Here is a 24,167-nt window from a genome sequence, read left to right as displayed (position 1 = left end):
ATCTACACTTCTACCCTCCCTATAGCTTCCACAGCTGCATGCACCATCAATCTCTTCAGCATTCATCACTTCTGGGAGTGTCGGATGCATCTGCCTCCTTACCCCTTGCTTCCATCTTCACACCCACTATATCACTGCTGAGTCCTGTAGTGACATACGGATCAGAGAATGCAACCATGGAATGTTGTAGGGAACACAATCATCCGACATTCCCGCAAGTGTTGACTAATGAAAACAAAAACACAGGCTGCAGTGCTAACAATTGAGGGGCGGCAAGACACATGGATAGTCAGAAGAGTGAATATATTACCTCTTCTCTTGCATAGATCATTAAATAATTTTAAAGTGTATTTTCACCTTTGCAACAACCCCCATCCTTCACTGACCACCACCACCACATGATGCTAATGAAATCTTTATATAAAAGCGGTTTTCTTCTTTATATAACATTAATGTTTAAAGTGGGTCTCTGTACTTTTCTATGTAATAGAAGCAGATTATGGCTGGTGGGAGGGTGCTGTACCAAGCTTCCAGAAAACATCATCACTATCTGCCTTAAAGCGGAGTTCCAGTTGATTTAAAAATAAATAAATAAATCAAAAAAAATACAAAAACTGTAGCTGCTGACTTTTAAAATACAGTCATTTACCAGTCTCTCGGTCCAGCGGTGTCCTCCCCACCACTGGTTTCACCAGCCGTCTTCTCTCCCCGACGCCAGCATCTTCAGCGTAGGCACCCAGTTGTGACAGCTTGTGGCTTTATAGCCGGGTGCACAAGAGCGACTAGTACTACGCTTTGTGAATGGTCCCGTAGTCTTCTGGGACCTGTCACGTGTCCCAGAAGACTACGGGGAGGGAGAGGACAGCTTCCACTTCCAATCGCCTTAGACGATCGCAGCAGAAGTGGGGTACCTGTCGAATTCGGGTACCCGCTCCCCAAAGGTTCCAATTCTTAACGGGGAGTGCGGGACATTGCATTGAAGCGGAACTTCCCCTTTTGGGTGGAGCTCTGCTTTAAGTACTCCTCCTACGAGCCTTCAGCTGTAAAGGAGTTTTGCACATATCAAATGCCTTGATGCTTTTCTAAGCAGGCTGTATTTGCATGCAGATTGCCATAGGCAACGCCCACACAGGATACTGATCCTCCATTAAATGAATAAAAGGGGAGGGCCGAGACAGTAAGGCTGAGGAAGACAAAGCTAGATGTTGTTGGATGTCCTCCAACCAGGAAAAGATCTTTTGTGAGGGTAGTAAATTTTAGTACAGCAGAGAAACCTGTACAACTCTTCCAAGACTGAAGATTAAGATTAGAGTTCAGCTTTAATGCTGAAGGAAGAGTTTTCTAAAGCTGGCCTTATGTCAGTATACTTTCTTACAACACAACACTAGTTTTCATGATTGTCAGGATATTATTCTGAAATGTAATTCTGACCAAAAAACAGCTAAAAGGTAGAGAAATGCAACCGAATTCTCTGTGCAGGTGTACCTCGGTTTATAAACACCTTGTTTAATGTAATATTCAGTTTACGAATGAAAATCCATTTAAAATAATGCCTCAGTTTACAATTTTTTTCGCAATACATAGTGTATGTCGGTGCTGATTTTTAAATGCAATTGCGGGGGTTTTTTTTTTTCTTCACTATGGTGTCCTTTTATCATGCAGCGGTAAATGACCGCTGCTCAGTTCTCCGGCATTCTCAGAGGAGAGAGTTCTCCCCTGAATGCCTTTTTAGAATCGGTGTAGATCACTTTTACAAAAGCTTTGAATGCTGGAAAATGGCTGTTTATACTATAATCTCGCAAGATTACAGTAAAAGATCAGTCAAACACCGTTTACTAAGCAGTGGTAAATTATCGCTGCTTCGTTTGCAGTTTCCCCGATTCTCCAGCTCTGGGCTGGAGAACCTGGAGGGAGAACACAGATCGCCAGTGAAGGGCTGACATCGCTCCTTCGTACACTGGCCATCTGTGTGCTGAGATGACCAGCGGAGAACATGTTCTCCACTGATCATCTCTGTTTCCTAAACCACTAATGATCGGAGATCAGCAACGATCCTTAGGATCGCCGCTGATCTCTATTTAATAAAAGGACACCTATAGCTGTCACTTTCCCCAGAGTTAAAGGAAGCTTTGTTTCTTTTAAGAAACTAAAAGGAAACATTGTTTCATTTAACTTGGGGAAATAAACTAAAAGAAACTTTTTCTTTTAGCAGAAGGGAAAGTGACAGCTGAATCTCTGAGCTATAGCGAAGAAAAAATAAAGTGGTAATTACATTTAAAAACCATAATAAAATTAAAAAAAAAAAAAAAAACAGCGTGGGGTCCCTCCTCCCATCCATACCAAGCTCTTTGGGTCTGGTATGGATTTAAACATTTTTTTTTTTTAAAATGGCGTGGGGGGTCTCCCCCAAAATCCATACCAGACCCTTATCCGAGCATGCAGGAAGGGGTTAACATGTAGGTTGATCAAAAGGGTTAACTGTGTGCCGTTTTACTATGTGGGCTGTGTGTGCTTTACACTGTAAGCATACTGCTTTGTATGTAGAGCCACTGCTATGCGGCGTGGAAGCGGTTAAAGTGGTTCTAAAGCTAAATTGACTCCTGCTGTTGTCAGGCAAATCTTGTAAGCAGGGAGTAGGGGCAAGGGCAGACTTGCATTGTGTATGTCTATGGACACACACAGCCCAGCTCAGAAGAGAGCCCACACGTCTGCCCTCAGAGCATATAGATTGCTATAGGAGGAAAAACAGAAGAGGAAGAGCCAAGATCGCCAGCAAGGGACCCCGGAAAAGAATACCACTGCACAGAGCAGGGGAGTATGTTTATTATTATATTTTTTTTTTAAATTGCCTCTTGAAACACTTTAAAAGCAGTATTAAACCCCAAACCAAAAATGCAATATTGCAGCTAACCAATCCTTTTCATTATTTTTCTTTTTTGGCTTTGTTCCCCCTCTGTATTCACCTGGTGATCTGGCCAGTAACACACCTCCTGTATTAGTGTCTCCACTCTGGATCAAGAAGCACAGGAGGCACCTTTGGGCAGCAGCATTGTTAATCTGGGGGCAGGGAAGTGTTAGATATACTAGCAAATTCAGATACACTAACATATTGAAGCCAAACTCCAGCTCATACTGCAGATACACAAGCAGTTACAGCAACAGGATTGTTCCATTTGGGATAAAGGTTTTATATGAATAAAGTTGATTACTGTAAGCACCCTGACAGTGGCAAACGGTTTGTCTCATCCCACTTACTGCTACATCTGCAGGAGAGCGTGTTCTGTTAAGAAACAAACTTACTGGTCAGATCACCAGATGAAAATAAGGGAAAGAAAGCCTAAAAGAGAAAACAAATGCAGCCACTGCATCTAGGAATTGGTAAGTTGCAATATAATAAACATTTGCTTTTGGGTTTAATACTGCTGGGCAGGGCAGGAAAGGTAAATAGAGAATCCTTGTTTTTCAGTGTTGTGCACAATTAAACATTTACCTGAAGTGCTCATACATGTGCTGATAATCTCCAAAGAAATATTGTTTGCGACCAAACATGTTGAGTGTATGCAGACTCCTAACTCTATTACCTGTATTTCCCGTATGCTGGAAAATTTGAATGCACAATTGTTGCATCTGTCCAAAATTCTCCAGTTTACCAGAGGGCCAACAACTAGTTCACAGAATTAGCTCTGTGTGTCTGGTGAAATCTGCTAACAAATTGGCAGCCTGAGAAGGTAATGGTAGATTGCATTGTGTGTAGTAAGTCACAATTGTGTCAACGCCAAGCCTAGCCAATCTGGGTGACTCGCAAAGCTTGGTGCATGTGTATTGCCTTGCTGGGAATGAGCGGGTTACACGGGACACATTGGCTCCAATCCTATTAATCTTGTTTAAGTGGATGCAGCACTATTTGCCTTTCTCAGTTCCGAGCAGAGTGCCCGTGACAAGCCAAAACCATACAAAAGAATTTAATTAGCTCGCAGAGCGCCTAACAGAGCAAGTTCCACTACGAAAAAAATCAATTTTTAATAATGTTATACATTAAGCAACAAATCTTCACATGTGCCTTTCACACCCCCCCCCCCCCCCCCACTTTGCTCTGCTCTTGCCTGAACACGGTGGAGAGATGGGCAAGAGCCCAGCAATTCCTAACACAGGAGATCTATGGAAAGCGCAGGGTGACAGCTGAATCTATACTGGAAGAGCAGAGGATATATTGACCCTATATTGTGGAATCTAAGAATTCTGTTGTGCTGCAGGTTTTACTTACCTTCACTCTATACAGATGTATGCTATCAAGCTATCCCTGAAAAACACTGCATTAAAATGACTTACTTCACATTCTCATCTGCTAAGCACAACCATTCCATCAATGCCTCTAGACCATCCGACCATCTGCCTCCATACAAGCCACCCATCGGATCTGTTTAATGGAAACATCTTCATGTTCTTTGTCCCTTCTTATGTACCAGATTCACCGCCATATCGTTTAGGATCATTCGGTGATATCTGCCCCCCTAAGCACTTTAACAATCTGATGTATACCACTAGTAGGGGATTTTTAACTATTGTCCAATTCCCTATTTTCTTGCAAACACTAGTAGACAGCACCCTCATTCTTTTTGTTTCTTGTTATTGTTCTTTAAAGCACAACTAAACCCAGCAATTTTACAATTTCAAAAAACAGTTACATTCCCAGCATGCCAGGAATCCTGTCACATTTGCTTGTGCTCTCAACCAAACTGTCAAACCATCAAATGGCTGGAATCATAACATATCACACGTACAGCACCATGGCAGTTGCAGATCAAACAAAGGCCAAGATGATGGCTTTCTTGTCTGAAAATGAGAGAATGGTTTAGTTCTGCTGTAATATTTTTACATTCTTAAGGTAATTTCCATAACTTTCAAAATGGACACCTTTTGTATACAATACCCCAAAGTGCTATGGAATAAGAAGATGCTAAGCCAAAAAAAAGAAAATCACGAGAATAGTATCTAGCAATTCTTACCGTGTTTATACAGTGGAGTTCCTTATTAAGTAACCAAGGCAGTGATAGTTTTCCTTCTCCACGGTAGCAAGACTGTATCCTCTCCTTGATTCGTTTATTGATCTGGCTGAGGGTGAAAAGGCAGAGAACGGACTCTCGAGGCGGGTTGGACCTATTTTTCTGCCCCTGAGAGAAAACTGTGAACAGAACATCCTCATCTTCTGGTATCCCAAGCTCTTGTGCCAGCTTATGCCCTGGACGATTAAGGTAGGCACTCTGAATAAGCCTGTACTCCACTCCGTCCTTGGTGCATCCAATGGGGAACTCCACGTAAGAGTAGAATTCAGGATCTGCAGAACACATCCGCACAATTTTAGATGTAAAGAACTTCTCCCCAGTGGCATCGTTTACCGTCTGTTGAGTATCTAGCTGGAGCGTTAAGAAATAAACAAACCCACCACTGACGAAGCCATAGACATAATATATGTCAAACGAAGGGTGCTGGGAAAGGGTATCCGAAGGGACTTTAACCTGAGAAGAGACAAACTCGTCTTGGTACACCAAACGAAACATCTCCTCATTCTCCTCGTTTCTCACCAGCTTGCGACTCGAAAGCGTTGGAAAGTACTCAGATTTGCCATCAATGGAGGTGCCAATGAAGAGTTTACTCTGCTCACCATCTTGTTCCACAATGACCCCCGTCATGGAGTCTGGCTCTCGCGCTCCTGATAAGTAATGTTCCTTGCGGTGGTGGGGCTCTCCCAATTTGAAGAGATTGTCCAGCCTCAGGAACTGACATATGCCTTGCCATACACTACCACAAGCCACCAACCGGTTCCCAGTATAATCGATCAACAAAAGTCTATTAACATTATCAGAAGGGAAAAGCTTGTGTGTACAGACACGCACAGAGGGTGGGGGGTAACAGCTGGCATTATCATCTATTGGGCCAGTCAGGTGGGAACGCAACTCTGTCAGGTTCTCTGACAGCTTATAGACTCTGTTCACTGCACCAATATAAACGTCTCCTGTGTATTTGTGCACCGCGAGGTGAGTTAAAGAGGTGTCAGACACTGTGAAGCTTGGAAATGGTGAGCTGGCTGCATTGGTGCTAGAGAACCATAAAAGAAAAAAGTAAGGGGGGATCAAGTCATTTACCAGCCACATGATGTACTCTTACAGCAGTCCAATCTTTTCCGCCAAAAGTTGAAACTGTCAGGGTCCAGCGTGGTTTGTCAAGATCCACCTTCAGCTCAATATCCTTGGACCTTAAAAGAAGAAGGGCAAAAAGTTAAGATGTTTTAAAATCAAGAACATAGAACCAATGAAAAAAAAAAATGAAAAAAACACAAACAGGATATGCACTGCTATTGCAAGCTGAGCAAATGCAAGGCACAGAACTTCAGTTACTTCATATTCATATTTTTTACAGGATTATATAAATACATAATCTAATCAATATCTGTTAATGGTTAAAAAAAAAAAGTTTCTATATAGAATTAGTTTGCTGCTTCACTGCTCCTTGACCCCCTGTCAGTTGCTCTCCAAATACAGACAAGAAGTAGCCCTATTGGCATGCATTGCATATGCATGTTCCATTGTTGTCAACGTTGGGACAGCCACCCAATGAAATAACATGCAGCAGCTGCTGGAGTCAGTGTATGTAGAAAGGAAGTGGCAGCAATGAAGCTGCAGGAGATCAGCATCACGAAGATGCAAAAAAGAAGACAGCCAATCTTCAGATTTCTATGTATTGAATTCAATAACAGAAAATTTAGAACAAAAATTGAAGTGCCAAAGTCTTATCACAAATTATGTTCAAGTAGACCTAAACCCTAAGGATCCATGCACACTGGGCGTTTTAATAACGCTGGTAGCATTAGCTGCATAAAGTCATGATAAAAAACGTTTCTGCGTTTTTGCATTAGCGTTTAGCCGCGTTTGTGTCGGTTAAAAAAAAAAAAGCTAAAAAGCGCGAATGCCAAAAAAGCCAGTTTTTCAGCGTTAGAGCGCTCTTTCCGGCTAAACAACTCTTCTAGAAACACACTAGTTCTGATTAAAGCCTATGTCTGCATGGACACACAGGATAACATGCTGGGGAGTTTATTGGCTGTAGAAAACAAAAAAAAAAACACTAAAAGCCAAAAACAGCCGCTGTACAAACATCCAGTGTGCATGGGGACTAACTCAGTGACTTTAAGGCTCCATGTACACGGGACACTTCTGAACAATGGAAACGGACTGCTGGAAAATGTAGGTTAGAAAAAAAGTCTGTTTAGCCGAATTTGCATACCGCATTTATGAGCATTTGCTTTTAGAAGCGTTTTTTAAAGATAACCTTGGTTATATCCCACCTCAATTACTGCAACTCCCTCCTCACTGGTCTACCGTTACACAGGTTATCCCCCCTTCAGCCTATTATGAATGCTGCTGCTAGACTCATACACCTTACTAACCGATCTGCGACTGCTGCCCCTCTCTGCCAATCCCTTCATTGGCTTCCACTAATCCAACGTATAAAATTCAAAATACTAACCACAGCTTACAAAAAAATCCACAATACTGCCCTACATCGCCAACCTCATCCATAGATACCGCCCAAATCAACCACTCTGCTCCTCCCATGATATCCTCCTCTCTAGCTCTCTCATCACCTCCTCCCACACTCGCCTCCAGGACTTCTCCAGAGTCTCTCCCATCCTCTGGAACTCCCTACCACAGGATGTCCGGTCAGCCCCCACCCTGTCTGCCTTTAGGCGATCTTTGAAAACTCACTTCTTCAGGGAAGCCTACCCCACCTCCACCTAAGAACTGTACTTGAATCAGCTCCGCCAGATCATCCCCCGCAGCTATCACCTTCTGTATCATCTCCCCCTTCCTTTAGATTGTAAGCTCCACGAGCAGGGCCCTCCTATTCCTTCTGTACTGAAATGTATTGTCATGGTACTGTCTCCCTTATATTGTAAAGCGCTGCGCAAACTGTTGGCGCTATATAAATCCTGTATAATAATAATAATAATAATAATAATAATGACCTCAGGAGACCTTCCAAAATGCACTGAAAAACAGTAAAAAACTATTTTAGACATTTTGAGAGAAATAGAGAGAGCAGAAGCAGAGAGAGCAGTATTTGTTGAGATTAGCTGGTTTTTTTTTGTGGTGTTTGGATGTGTTCCAGCTCATTTCTGTGCAGAAATTATTGCAGCAGTGTCTAACATATTTTATTTCATGCGAAACCTCAAAGTATGGTGTACCAGGTCCATTTGAGTACCGGGAAAATGCTTTGCATGCATTTTTCATGATGAAAAAAGGCTCTTGACAGCATCTGGAAATGGAAGAGTTAAAAAAAATTTAAACCGCTTATAAACACAGTTAGCTGCGTGTAGCCACATTTACAAGCGTTTGGAATGCTGATAAAATCTACTCCTGAACGCAAGTTTTCTGCGTTAAAAAAAACAACTGTAAACTCAACTGTCTGTAAACGACTATGAGTACATGGACACATAGGAAAACATTAGGGAGAGTTCAGGGGTCGCTAAAAAAAAAAAAAAAAAAAAAAAAAAAAAAAAAAAAAAAAAAAAAACACAGAAAAGCTCCTTAACGTGAGTTTATCAGCTGCAGTGTACATGAGCCCTTAGTTTGCTGATGCTTGGTGTATGAAACAACTACTATGTATTTCTTTTAGAAAACATGTCACTTTTTTGTTCATCCTTTGTTGCATCTTAGTGCTGCTTATCTTATCCAGCCTGTTTGCAGCCACTTCCTGTCTAGTGGCATCTGCACATCATTGTTTATGGTGGACATCCTGATGGTGACTATGGTGGAACATGTCAGCTCAATAAGTGTCACATGTAACACAGTGACAACACACAACAGAAATTAGGAAACAGGAGCAGAGCTATTGGGAGAAAGGAGGACATGAGTACGTATTTTATGTATGAAAGCTGTAGATCTGAAAAGCTTGAACATGACTTTTACAGTTAAATTACATTTGAAATAACATTCAATGTTGGGGATTGGGTTTACATCTACTTTATGATAAACGCTGCAACGACCACCACGACCATGTGAAATTACATGGTTTGTGGCCTTTAACACCAAACACGAATGCAGGAAATGCACCTGAAAAATAATTTTGCCTTCTATTTTATGTGATTCATTAGGCCTCATGCAGAATGCAGTTGTAAAACAGGCGTTTGACTATTTTTCTGCACCTAAACGCCCCTCTATGTTCGCCTATGTCAGTGGTGGCGAACCCGTGGCACGCGTGCCACAGCCGGCACGCCGAGCCTTATCTGTGGGCACGCCAGGAGAATCCAGCGGCGCGCTGTCTTCCCGGCTGTAGTGTGCGTGACAGCCGGGTCCCAAGTGCGCATGCACAAGAAGCAGTGCTCCTTGTGAATGGTAAGGCGGTACCTGGGACACATGACAGATCCCAGAAGCCGCCGGACCAATCACAAAGCGCAGCGCTTCTCGCGCATGCGCACTGGGCATCCGGCTGTCCGACGAGCGCCCACACTACAGAAGCCGGGAAGACAGCGAGCGGCTGGATCGAGGAACAGGTAAGATAAAAAAAAAAACTCTGCGGAAGAGCGGGTACCTGTCAAATTCAGGTACCCGCTCCCCCTCCCTCCCCAAAGGTCAGCAGTCATCCCTGTGCTGTGTCCCCAGTCTCTGGTCATCCCCGTGCTGTGTCCCCAGTCTCTGGTCATCCCCGTGCTGTGTCCCCAGTCTCTGGTCATCCCCGTGCTGTGTCCCCAGTCTCTGGTCATCCCCGTGCTGTGTCCCCAGTCTCTGGTCATCCCCGTGCTGTGTCCCCAGTCTCTGGTCATCCCCGTGCTGTGTCCCCAGTCTCTGGTCATCCCCGTGCTGTGTCCCCAGTCTCTGGTCATCCCCGTGCTGTGTCCCCAGTCTCTGGTCATCCCCGTGCTGTGTCCCCAGTCTCTGGTCATCCCCGTGCTGTGTCCCCAGTCTCTGGTCATCCCCGTGCTGTGTCCCCAGTCTCTGGTCATCCCCGTGCTGTGTCCCCAGTCTCTGGTCATCCCCGTGCTGTGTCCCCAGTCTCTGGTCATCCCTGTGCTGTGTCCCCAGTCTCTGGTCATCCCTGTACTGTGTCCGCAGTCTCTGGTCATCTCCTGTACTGTGTCCGCAGTCTCTGGTCATCCCTGTACTGTGTCCGCAGTCTCTGGTCATCCCTGTACTGTGTCCGCAGTCTCTGGTCATCCCTGTACTGTGTCCGCAGTCTCTGGTCATCCCTGTACTGTGTCCGCAGTCTCTGGTCATCCCTGTACTGTGTCCGCAGTCTCTGGTCATCCCTGTACTGTGTCCGCAGTCTCTGGTCATCCCTGTACTGTGTCCGCAGTCTCTGGTCATCCCTGTACTGTCCGCAGTCTCTGGTCATCCCTGTACTGTGTCCGCAGTCTCTGGTCATCCCTGTACTGTGTCCGCAGTCTCTGGTCATCCCTGTACTGTGTCCGCAGTCTCTGGTCATCCCTGTACTGTGTCCGCAGTCTCTGGTCATCCCTGTACTGTGTCCGCAGTCTCTGGTCATCCCTGTACTGTGTCCGCAGTCTCTGGTCATCCCTGTACTGTTAATTAGTTTGCACTACTGTACGAGTTGTTTTTTCTAAACCAAAAGCTCGATATTCAGGTTTCATTGCAGTGTTGGCACTTTGAAAGAAATAAGTTGGTTTTGGGTTGCAGTTTGGGCACTCGGGCTCAAAAAGGTTCGCCATCACTGGCCTATGTGTTCATGTACACACAGGCATTTACAGACATTTAGAGGCAGGAGCAGAAATCTAAACATGTCAAAATCAGCATTCAGGTGAGGAGCTTTTGGGCAGAAAAAAAGATGCCTGACGCGTCTTAACAATCCTAAGCGCCAAGTAGGTTTAGCACTTGAGCGTTCATGCATTTCAATAGCCAGAATAAATTACTATTCTGGCCAATGAAGTGAATGACCGCCTAAACGTTTGACGCGTCTGAACGCTTCTAAATGTGCCTAGGCACATTTTTAAAGCTACTTACACACCGATACATTTTTCTTCCTTTTTATACATTAAAATAAAAATTAATTTAAAAAAAAACGGAAGAAAAACACATGACCATTAAAACCTATGGAGCTTTTCACACTGGCCAATTTCGGTTCTGTTGAATTTTTCAAAGTCCTGCAAGTTGTATTTTTGGTGCGGTAAAAAAAACCCTCTCCACTGAATTAATTAAAAATGCATTAAACGGTACCTGCGGCTGTGTTTTTGGGTCACATGTCCTTTTCTTTCAGGCGCAAAACACACATGAAAAGTGGCAAAAACGCAGTAAAAGTATTTTTACCACATTTTTGCAATACAGCAGTGTAAAAGGAACCCAACACTGCTTTTCTCTTGTCAAGAAAAAAAAAAGCATTCAGAATAACGTAGTGTGCATGAGGCCTTAAACAATACTTTCAAAATTTAAAGAGACTCACCAGGATAAAATCTTAATAATGAAAAGGCTTAAGGCTAGGTTCACACCTGTGCTGGATGCGTTTGCGTGCGTTTTTGCAAAACGCTTAAAAAACACACTAAATGCTTTTTCTGCAGTGTTTCCATTGAAGTCTATAGAACCAAAAACAAAAAACTTTTGCGTTCAAAAAAGTCCTGGACCCTTTCCAAAAAACGCACTGGGTGAAAGTGTGGAGATGTGAACATGTCCCATAGAAAATCAAGTTAAATGGACTAGTGCGTTTCTGCAAGATGCTTAGGTGTGAACCTAGGGCATTGTTTCTCAACTCCAGTCCTCATGGACCCCCCACAGGTCATGTTTTCAGGATTTCCCTCAGATGAAACAGCTGTGGTAATTACTAAGGCAGTGAAACTGATCAAATCACCTGTGCAAAATAATGGAAATCCTGACCTGTTGGGGGTCCATGAGGACTGGAGTTTAGAAACACTGACCTAGGGTAAGTTACCTGTCCTGATCTTTGCTTTAAGCTATGCTTAGTGAGAAATCCTCAGCACCCGACCCTTCCCTTCTGTGTTCTATGGTTTCATCCATTGGTCCCTATATCATTTCAGGACAAAATAGTGATGTAGTTGACAAAATAAACAGCAATGTTCTAAGTTGTTGAAGCCTGGTCCACTGCTGAACATCCTTTCTCATCCAGGGTGCCCAGGCACCCTGGGGTGCCTTGAGGTTTCTTCAGGGGTGCCTTGGCAAAATGTCTATTGCCCACAACTTGTATACGCGCCAGAGGGTGGATCAAGCCTGCCTTTTAGTTACACAAAGCCACAGGTTCCATTGTACACCATTACTACCTTCTAGCTGCCAGCATCCTGACAACCAATGACATCATCAGATGATAAGGAGGATGTCAGCTGCCTGCACAGCATCCTAGTTTGATCCTCCCCTGTCCCTCTCCATCAGTGCTGGGGTCACATTAGCTCAGTGATGGAGAAAAACTGAGGGGGAAGAGAAACAATAGAATACTAGTCAGTACCAGTGTGCAAAAGTGTATTTGCTTTTGAAGAATAAATCACCTCTAATGTTGGGTGTCCTACATGTGTGGATGTTGCTGCTTTATATAAAACTATTAGAATAGTTTTTCACATTTTAGAATGGGGTGCCCTTTTAAAATTATGGACAGTCTAGAGGCACCCCACTTTAGAAAGGGGTGCCTCAAGATGGTCTATAAATTTTAAAGGGTGCCTCAAAACTGTCCATAATTTTAAAAGGGTGCCTTGATCGAAAAAAGGTTGAGAAACACGGACTTAGAAAATGTGTCAAATGCAGAAGATTATTCAGCCACTGTAGCTCCTCAAGAGAAAGAAGATAACTTTTACCCTCCTTCATTCCTTCCTTCATTCCTATGGGAGAACAACAAAAATGCAATCACATTTTCCCTTATGCATAAAAAGCCTTACCTAACCCTCTTTTGCATCACTATCTTTCTGGCAAGATTTCTGGGTACCCCAAATCATGTGAGAAGACACTCCAGTCCATAGTAAGAGCATCTTCTCACGAGATTTGGGATCCTCTTTCTTCCCAGGATCTCACAATGAAAGTCATCGTGATGTCACTCTCTCCTAGGCCCCTCAGGCAGAAGGCAGGAGCAAAATCCAGAATAAATTATTTTTTCCCTTACATATACATTTTTGCCCTTATAAACTATAGAGGTCTTTACAAGGGGAGGGGGCTCTGATCTAATAAGTAGACCTCCGCAACATCGCCAAGATACGCTCCTTCCTTACCCCAGACACCACTAAACTACTCGTACACTCCCTGATTATCTCACGCCTTGACTACTGCAACTCCCTTCTCACTGGCCTACCCCAGTGCAGGCTCTCCCCGCTTCAGACCATCCTGAACTCAGCGGCTAGACTCATCCACCTCACCAACCGCTCCACCTCTGCCACCCCCCTCTGCCTATCCCTCCACTGGCTCCCTATTGCCCAACGCATCAAATTCAAACTACTCACTCTGACCTACAAAGCCATTCACAACACTGCCCCTAACTACCTCACGAACCTGATTCCCAGGTATCACCCTACCCGTACCCTTCGCTCTTCACAGGACCTCCTTCTATCTTGCTCCCTGGTCTCCTCCTCCCACGCACAACTGCAAGACTTCTCCAGGTCCTCCCCCATCCTCTGGAACTCACTACCCCAATCCATCAGACTGTCACCTTCCCTCCTCACCTGCAGGCCCTCCCTGAAAACCCACCTCTTCAGGGAAGCCTACCCCACCCTCACCTAACAGCCGTTCTCCTTCATTCCTCCTACCACTCCATCCCCCACAGCCATTTCCTCCTGTACTACTACCCCCTCCCTTCTAGATTGTAAGCTCGAAAGTGTAGGGCCCTCTAACCCCTCGTGTGCTGTTTGTAGTTGCTGTATTGTTTCATGTATTGTCCCCCCCCCTATTGTACAGCGCTGAGTAAACCCTTTGGCGCTATATAAACTTGATGTAATAATAATAACTTATAGGCCTCTTGCACACGCACACACATATGCAGCTCGAAAAAGCTCAGTACAGCATTTTTTTTTTTTACAGGAGGTAAAATGTAGCCCATTATTTACAATGTGCCTTTGCACACAGGCAAAAAAAAAAAAAAAAATTATATATATATATATATATACACACACACATACACACATATATATATATATATATATACACACATACACATATATAAAAAAATCAGCATTTTTTGTCAGAAATTTATGCCATGCTCGTACATTTGCACATGAGCAAAAATGTTTTTGAATTTTCCCCAAGAATGTATTGAACGCACATATGTACACAAATACGTGCAAATAAGCGCAAAACAAATGCCTGCAATTACATCCAGAAAAGCAGATGGTTAAACATCAATACTGTGTGCATGAAGCCTTAATCAGAAGGCAGATAAAACAAGCAATGTGAGTACATCTTTTTTTTTCTAGTAATCAGTGAAAATTCTACTATAAAACAGACCTAAAACCACGTTAACTGAAAGGATTGGTATTTTATAGCAGGGCTGAAAAAAACAAAAAACAAAAACAAAACAGGATTATAAAAAACAAAAACAAAAAGTAAACTGGTTTTCTTCCGGGCTCTAGAACTGAATTTTAGGACTAAACACATTCCCAGAGACTTGCCAAGTAAACCGTAAGATCCTCCTAAACTACATCTTTGAAATAAAACTTTTTTTTTTACGGACCTGTCCACTGCTGAGGTCCAATCCTTACTAAACATGTGGCTGGTTCACCAGCCTCACCTTGTTGTCTGGACTTTGATACTGTATTTGTACAAACTGTTTAACAAAGGTCAAACACTAAACAAAGGGCCAGTTTACTGTCCTCCAGACTTAAGGGAGGCTGGACTGAGGCCATTAGAAATAAAAAAGGTCCTGACATCAGTGGGAATAAACAATATCCCATCTTTGGTGTCAGTGGGAGGAATAATGCCCCATCGTTGGTGTCATTTGGCCCTATTGTTGGTGTCATTGGGAGAAATTGTGCCCCATCTTTGAGGTCATTGGAATTATGCCCCGACATTGGGAGGAATTCTGCCTTTTCATTGGTGTCAGCGGGGGAAATTTTGCCCCATTGTTGGTTTCGGTGGATGAAAATAGTGCCCCAAGGGCCAGATAAAAGCAAGCAAAGGGCCGCATCTGGCCTCCAGGCCATAGTTTGGAGACCACTGACATATACACACACATTAAATTAAAACTGAGCCAAAACTATAGTTTTCCCTTTAAACCTTAACCCCTTAAATGAATCCTTAGCTTTCGCCCGAACGAATAACCCGCTTTTGAATAGGGTGTGGAAGGATTAGAACCACTGTTATGTTTTATTGATATTTAGGGCTCCATTACAGAGGTTTCCCTTCACTTACTTTCCCTGTGAAAACAATTTGACCAGAAACAACAGCAAAAAGGAGCATCTCCAAAGCAACAGAGACTGATATGAAAATGCTTTTAGTAAAGAGAAGGTTAGAACCCATCAACTTTTATTGCGGTCTATGTCCCTGTTGCCAATCTTCCCTCATTTTCTGCCTAATAAATGGTTATCTGGCTAGTGATCCCATAGCATAGCAGAAATCCGACAGCCCCAGATAGTAGTAAAAACCAAACAGTGGTTCTAACCTTAAAACCAGCTTTGGTTGTACATACAGCTTAACACCTAAGTGGATCCTAACCTTTAAACTCACCTTAGCCTCAAGGTTAAACACTTACGGGGGGGGGGGGGGGGTACGTTTTTAATCTTCAGAATTAAGGCTAAGGCCCCATGTACATGGGACACTTCTGAATGATGGAAACTGACTGCTGGAAAACGTAGGTTAAAAAACGTCTGCTTAGCAATGCGCGTTTATGTGCGTTTGCGTTTAGAAGTATTTTTTAAAGATAACCTCAGGAGACCTTCCAAAATGCCCAGAATGCAGTGAAAAACAGTAAAAAATTAACTATTTCAGACATTTTGAGATAAATAGTCAGAGCAGAAGCAGAGAGAGCAGTATATGTTGAGATTAGCGATCTTTTTTTTTTTTTTTGTGGTGTTTGGATGTGTTCCAGCTCATTTCTGTGCAGAAATTATTGCAGCAGTGTCTAACATATTTTCTTTCATGCAAAACCTCAAAGTATGATGTACCAGGTCCATTTGAGCACTAGGAAAACTATTTGCATGCATTTTTCATGATGAAAAAAGGCTCTAGACAGCATCTGGGAATGGAAGAGTTGAAAAAAAAATTTCAAACGCAAACGCTTGTAAATGCGTCTAACCGCGGTTACAAGCGTTTGAAACGCTGATAAAATCTACTGCTGAACGCAAGTTTTCTGCATTCACAAAAACGACTGTAAACTCAACTACCTGTAAATGCTATAGTGTACATTCACACATAGGAAAACATTAGGGGCTGCTGAAAAAAACGCTGAACAGCTCCTAAAAGGTGAGTTTATCAGCTGCAGTGTACATGAGCCCTTAGGTGAGCCTGTACTTGTCACACATTATCAGGTGGTACAAATGTAGCGTTGGAGCTGAGGATCCTCGTCTTGCACCAAACTTGTTGGTGCTGAAAACCATTGATATGCCCTAATTTTTCATGATTCACCAGAGCCACATTGGTATGGTATACAAAATGGCTGTGAGCTTTCTATCCTCTGAATTTACAATAGTAAATAGTGTAACTATACTACCAACGTCTTGGGCCATTGGGGATGGAAGTGGCCCATACTGGGCACAAGCCAGCAGAGGCACACGGAAAAGCATTAGATCAGTGAAGAGGCGACAGAAAAGTGGTTTAGCTCCCTCCTCATGAAAAACCTCAATGTAATCTCACAGCATCTACAGCCATGTGGTAAAGGCTTTCTAATCCTTCAGCAACACCAAAGCGGCTTGCTAATCCTGAAATCTGGAAACTGAGACTCTCAATTTTTCTCTCCCGCTGACTTCTGTTGTTCTGGGAGACGGAATACCTGACAGCAGGCTGACTCTCTGTCAGGGGTGACGGCCATCTTGTTTTCAGGACAACCTGACACTTCCACCCACTGGGGCTGACTTCTGACCCCGAGATGGTCTCCTTTTCACCCACACAGCTGGACTGAATTAGAGGGGAGGAAACACGTTAATTGTCCGGGTGAAAAGGCCGGCAAGGGTTTCATACAGATAACAGACAAATTATACTGAGCCAAGTATCATTTGCTTTTTCAGGAAACCCAAAATAAGTCAATCTTAAAATTATTCAACAACGTCTGAGACTTAAGAAAAGACCAGCAAAAAAAACAAAAAACCCATACTTGTTAACGTGTGTTTATGAAATAAAAGGAATTAGAAAGGCCAAATTCAGCCAAACATGGCTCCATGAACAAACACGACTTGTTGCCACAGACAACTGCGCCATTCTCCTGTAATTTTTCCCTTACCAGAAAATTTTGAAGATGAATCAGCATGGCAACCAGGGAACAAGCATTCTCAGAAGGAATTATCAACCTCCATATTTTGCCTGTATAGGTTTCCCTCAACGCACACCTGAAATGTCAATGAGCAGGGGGTGCGCATTAGGCCATATCCCACCATTGCATTGGTAAGATGCAAATCCTCACATTTCGAGCTAGGCCCATTGTAATGCTGGCTGCACCAGCTGCTCACTCAACTTTTCTTTTATCCCCACGCCCCAAGGTACAAGTTGTTAGTTGCAACTTGAGTCTTGCAAAAGGGACAATTCTTCCTCCCCACACCCATGTGACACCAAAAGGTGCATAGGTGACTAAATAACAAGTATGAGCTTTGTCATTTAGGAGGAGGTGGGTTCCATGCTTCTCCGTACCTGGAAGTACTGTGTATTTCCCTTTAGTCTCAGTGTCCAAATGGAGCAGGGAGCCAACATGATGGGAGATGATTGGATTATCCACTTCAGCTCTGGAAGGTTTTACCCCCTTCATGACCAGGCCATTTTTTGCCATTTGGCACTTCGCTACTTTAACTGGTAATTGCGCAGTCATGCAATGATGTACCCAAACGAAAATGTATATAATTTTTTTTCCACACAAGTTTAGCTTTCTTTGGGTGGTATTTGATCACCACTGGGTATTTTACTTTTTGCAATATAAACGAAAAAAGACCAAAAATTGTGAAAAATGTTTTACTTTCTGCTACAAATAAATCAAAATAAAAAGTCTCCATAATTTTTGGCTAAAATGTATGCTGCCATGTGTTTTTCATTAAAATTGTTAGATATATATATATATATATATATATATATATATATAAATAAATATATCTATATCTATACACACACAAAAAAATTTTTCTTTATACTACTAATGGTGGCGATCAGCAACTTATAATGGGACTGAGGTAGCGCGGTGGGGCGGGGTCGAGCCACGGCTCTGTGTGTCTTATGGACGCACAGAGCCGGGCTCAGGAGCAAGCACGCACCAGTGCCCCCATAGCAAGCACCTTGCTTTTGGGGGGATTGATCAAGGAGGAGGAGCCAGGAGCAGCAGCAGGGGAACCAGGAGGAGGGGGATTGGGGCTGCTCTTTGCAAAACCACTGCACAGAACATGCAAGTATAAAATGTTTGTTAATTTTTTTTATACATGCTAAACCTTTAATATCACTTTAATATTACTTTGTAATATTTGAAAAAACTTGTTCTTATTGCTTCTTAAAATGCTTGTAAAGGTGATTTTTGTTTTTTTTAATTAAAATAACAATAGCTCTGAGGGAACGGCACAGGTATGTTATACTTACCTGCTCTCTGCAATAGTATAGTACAGAGTGGCCGTGAACCTCCACTTCTGGGGTCCCCTGCCTGCATTCTTGGCTCTTCCTCTTCCGAGTGTCCCACCATAGGAAGCTGCTTCCTATGGTGGCACACCTGCCAGCTCAATCCTCAATGGGCTGTGTGCGTCTACTTACACACACAGTGCAGCTCAGCCCCATCCCCTACTCTCTGCTCACAGGGCAATCTGACACTAATTGACGGGGGGAGGGGGGGGACTAACTGCCACTGACATCACCATAGACATAATACTATACACTGACACTGTACTACTGCCACTGGCTGGGAAGGATGATCAAGGGGTTAAATGTGTGCCCAACTATGTGTAATGGTGTAAAAAGTGCTGCTTTTACCACTAGATCTCTGTTTGACAGATCGCACCCTCTGCACAGAGCTCTGTGTTTACCACTCATAGAGCTAAGGAAGCTACTTGGAAAAGTGGCATTTTTTTTTTTAACATAACAGAACAAATGTACAAGTCCATTTCAGTTTTACGAATTACAGCAGGCTAAAAATTGTAAGCTCAAAATGCACTGCCAGTTTTCCAATCACTAATTTTGTTCAGGGTTGAATCAAAGAGGAAATAATTGGGAACATTAAAAGTTTTTCGATTCTCTTTTTCATTGAAGTTGTACCATCATTTTTTCCAATTTTTTTTTATATATTTGATCCCTTATTAGAATGTTCAATAAAAGACCAAATTAACTTTTAATCAAAATGAGTGCAATTTCAGTTGTACTTTAGATTGACTGAAATAAAAAGGCCAATCTCATGTCAGCAAATTGGGCTGCGTGTGCAACTAGCACCAATACCGCAAAGCCTATTAGAATTCAGCTTTCAATAGTCTGACCAAACCCTGGTGACAAATGTGTTTACATTTTTATTTATTTCAGGTACTTCTATAGCGCCGTCAATTTACGCAGCACTTTACATATATATTGTACATTCACATCAGTCCCTAACCCTCAAGGGGTGTACAATCTAAGATCCCTAACTCACATTCATACATACACATACTAGGGCCAATTTAAACAGGAGCCAATTCACCTACCAGCATGTCTTTGGAGGTGGGAGGAAACCCACGCAGGCACAGGGAGAACATGCAAACTCCAGGCAGGTGGTGCCGTGGCTGGGATTCAAATCAATGACCCTAGTACTGCCAGGCGGAAGTGCTAACCGTTTAGCCACAGTGCTGCCCATACATTTACATTAAGTTTCATTGTACATCACTCATCACATTGGCACTGGCAAATAAGCAATATCAATACAGTTTAAAGCTTAGTACACTATGAGGAAAAAAAAAAAAAAAAAAAAAATCGGACAACCGATCTTCCACGAAAGTGTGTTTCAAGATGTAGTTGAAATGGTGTTGACTTGTAAGAAAATACCTGGCTGACAAAGATAAATGTAGCTACGTACTAGCATAGTAGAACAAGAAGTATTGGGTTGTTCTATGCTTCTTATCAGGCGATTTTTTTTCCGTTCGATTATTTCTGTACAATTAAACAAAAATCAGACGTCGTGTTCACTTTTCTAGCTTGTACCTTCAGTTTTTGCTGTCCGAAAACTTGGAAAGCACTAAACTAATGATCAGAAAATCAGATGATCGTTCCTCATACAGACATTTTTATAGGATTTGTATACAGGCCATTATACTTCTGTTCTAATAGGATTTATTTAGACGGCATCTGATGAGAACATAGAAAAATGTAGCCAATGACCTCATGCAAGAAGCCAGTTGAGCAATGACATCACCATAAAGCAAGTGTAAGCAGTCGCATTTCCTATTGTTTTCTAGGGTGACATCATCGCTGTATCAAATTCCCAGAGCTCGCAGGCTAAGTGCAGAGTGCCACTTTACAATTCCTGGATGTATTACATGGTGACACACTGCCGCACAGACAGTCCCAGTGATCTAATTTATCCAAGTATACTTCCTATTCCTATCCACAAAGCTTGGTAAAAACTAAAATAATCAGCCTGTCTTCTGAATCCTCATTTTCCTGAGGATTTTGGGTTCTAAACCTTTCTCTGTTCCAGGTAATTCAATGTTTTAATGCAGAATTGCTCATCGGAGCAGGTGACGTCATTATCAAATCTTCACCAGTATGGAACAAATTACACGCAGCGTGGAAGTTTATGCACAGCAATGTTTTAAATTTTAATTGGAACAAAATTCCTGTAAATTCATAAACACAGAGCAAACTAGGTGTGACACAACAGTTGTTAGGGGTTTGTTTTGTTTAGATTGCATGTCTGCAGAACAGACCAAAAAGTTTTACAAGTAGAAAAAAAAAATAAAAGGAAAAAATGTAGGCGCTTGCATAACACCGAGCTACATTCAGATGTTTGAGCTGCTGTTTAATCACAAGCCCGATAAGACTGCCATTGTGTTTCATTCTAAAATACAACTGAAATTGAAATCTTTTAAACAAAAATGAACTTGATCTTTTATTGTGCATTCTGGGAGATCACATATTGAAATGGTGAAAAAAAAAAAAATACCAGAAGAATGGATAGTACAACTACACTGAAAAGTAAAAAAAAATGCTAACTTGCCTAATCGTTTCCTCTGACTCAACCCTGAAAAATTAAAATAAATTAAAGTTATTGGAAAACTAGCCCCACATTTTGATTTGTTTTGTATGTACTACTAGAATATTATAATTGAAGATCACAATAAAAATGCTTTCTTAAAGTGATCATAAATGTTATGTTTTTTCAAACACTTTCTGTATCAAAAATGCAATACAAAAAACCGTATCAAAATCACATCAACTGCACACTCATAGATGTGACCCTAGTCTATGATTCCTGTGGTGCCTCCATTGTATGCAGGCACTAAAGTTGTGTCTCTCTACACTGTGTGCATCAATAGAAACACACAGCCCCATAGCCTAGAATGGCAAGGCACTTCCCAACTCATAGGCTGACTTTAGAAAACATTGTCCACTGTTAAAGCAGTAGTAAACTCTTATGAACAACAACACAAACTTCCTCCTGGAAGGCAATTTCATGATTTGCTAGTATGCACTGCATATTAGCACATTATGAAATACATGCCTTAAAATGAAGTCCTTCAGCGGCACACTGGCATCACTATAGAGGTTTCCATCTTCAACCAGTCATCCTGGCAAGTTTGCAGGCTGCAGCCACTTGAATAGGCGAGCCATGATATCACTCGCGCGCATGAGTTCCGGCCACGGCACACAGCTCTGAGGGAATGGCACAGGTATGTTATACTTACCTGCTCTGTGCAATGGTATTGTACAGAGTGGCCCTGAACATCCTCTTCAGGGGTCCCCTGCCTGCACTCTTGGCTCCTCCTCTTCTCAATGTGCGACCATAGGAAGCCGCTACCTATGGCTGCATGCCTGTGAGCTTGATCCTTAGCTGGGCTGTGTGCATCTATTGACACACACAGCACAGCTCAGCCCCACCCCTCACTTTCTGCTCACAGAATTTGATAGACAGTAGCAAGAACCAACAGCAGTAGAGAGAGAAGACAGCTCCTGCAGACAGGCACATTGTTGGATTGAAATAGAACTCGGGTAAGTATACAGGAGATGAGGTGTGCAATACAAACACTGGGACATTTTTATCTTAATGCAGGGAATGCATCACGGTAAAACATGTTCAGGCTTTAGAACCACTTTTTGTGTCCCTGTTGTGAAGATTTCCCACCATTTACTGTTTTGCCGTGGATTTAATAGACAGGCAGTGAGGAAACTCGTGTCAACTAGACAGGGAGAAGGGAACAATCTATATTGGGGACAGAGCAATTGTTGTCCGCATTTGGACTTTAAGCAAATGATGCGACAGATTCACGTTGTACAAGCAAGCCTAGTTTGTTGCAGCCTCTTGTCATTTGATTTTTTGCTACCTCCCTCCCATAGAAACATGGAAGGCGAGGTTAAAATCAGGGGACATGGCAGCCTATATTTTCACAGACTATAAAGCAAGGGCGCTAGAAACAGAAGATCAATGCAAAAATGAACACTGGAGCCATTTGCACAGGCTAGGTCCACCTGGGTAAACTTGATTCCATTTTTTTGTGTTTAGCTGGATTGAATCTTTATTGGAGGTTAAAGTGGAACTACACTGCATCTGAGCCCCACAAGTCAAACATGCTATTTAATTCCTTTTTTAATAATCAAAGCAAACTCACCCATCCATCCATGTCTCTGTGGTTTAAATTGCTGAGAAATCACTTTGAAAAATACCCCCTAGCATTTCTGACCGTGGTCATCTTGAGTAAGGGTAGATGATGCATTTACTTCCCAGAATCCATCTACAATTAGCTCATGCATGCAGACAGGAGGGTGTGTTTAGCTTAGAAAGCCCCCCCAGAAGACGTGTGCAATGTATGATATAATTTGTCTAGGCATGGAAACCAGTAAGTAACTGAAGAAATGGAAAAAAAAAATTTTTTAAACCAATAAAATATGATATACTTTTCTATGTACTAATGCTAGCAGCATAAGAACTGACAATAGTCAACGTTGGCTGAGAGAGTGAAGTTCTGCTTTGAGGATGAAGACATGGCAGCTGTAGGAATAGTAAAGTCCAAGTTTAAAAGAAAAAAAGTTGGTATTTCAGGTATGTAAAGCACAGGAATGTGGAGGAGAAGGCGACTGTGATGGATTGTGAATTCCAAGGACCAGTTGGTGTCAGCCAAAGAGTAGATGGGATGTTATAATCAGCCTTGGGGGGCAAGGTATGAGATACTTCTAAGAGGTGAGCTATTGGCATTTATGGAGGAAATACAGTATATGGACAGAAAAAAAAAAAAATGACAGAACCTATGACTATTGTTCAATATTTTCATTTTTCATGGCTCCTTGCCAAAAAACTTTACATCCAGTCTGGTGAGGATTCAAAATTAAAACTGTAAGAACACTCAAAAAAAAATAAATTTGATTGTACGCAGCTGTCACTGCATTCCGCATGACTATTCTTATCGATAAGAATTCTCCTTATAAGAGAGAGACATGGAGGCGGACATTGATATTGTTTATTATTATTTATTAAATTCTGCAAATGCTAGTTTCCTGGGATGTCACATTTACGGTCTTGCTTCAATAATTTGCTTTTACCTGCAAATAATGATGACCGACAGTTGTGTCATAGGATGTTTGGGAGAGCTGGGGAGAAATGATCCCCTCTATTAGGTATAGTATTCTCATTGGAAAAGTCTTTTCACCCTTCCTTTGTCAGCAACCACTGTTACCAGGGCAGAAGTGAGGGAAATTTCCTGACAGAGACATGGACCTAAATTACAATTTTAATCCAACCCCCCCCCCATTCTTCCTACCTCAATGAACACCATTACCAGCATAGAAAGTGGTATTAAACAAAAAAGGCAAATATGTATTATATTGCAGCTTACCAATTTTTAGATGCGATGGCATTTGTTTTTTTTTTTAGGTTTTCTCTCTTCTCTT

At 42.3% G+C, this 24,167-nt stretch overlaps 1 protein-coding gene across 1 annotated transcript in view; it reads right to left on the bottom strand.

The window, feature by feature from the left end:
* The window catches only part of PLXNA3 (plexin A3), a 239,429-nt gene that overhangs the window by 161,413 nt on the left and 53,849 nt on the right, over positions 1-24,167 (bottom strand). The window contains exon 2 of the mRNA XM_089675234.1: positions 5,007-6,253. Coding sequence (XP_089531360.1) covers positions 5,007-6,152 — 1,146 coding nt within the window. The 5' untranslated portion in view covers positions 6,153-6,253. The remainder of the gene's footprint in view (positions 1-5,006; positions 6,254-24,167) is intronic.

The sequence above is a fragment of the Staurois parvus genome, unplaced genomic scaffold (genome assembly GCF_062004578.1).
Source record: "Staurois parvus isolate SC_StPar_1 unplaced genomic scaffold, SC_StPar_1.0 ptg000154l, whole genome shotgun sequence".
Lineage (NCBI taxonomy): Eukaryota > Metazoa > Chordata > Amphibia > Anura > Ranidae > Staurois > Staurois parvus.
Note: the sequence above shows the minus strand (reverse complement) of the source record. Positions and strands in the feature narration are given on the sequence as shown.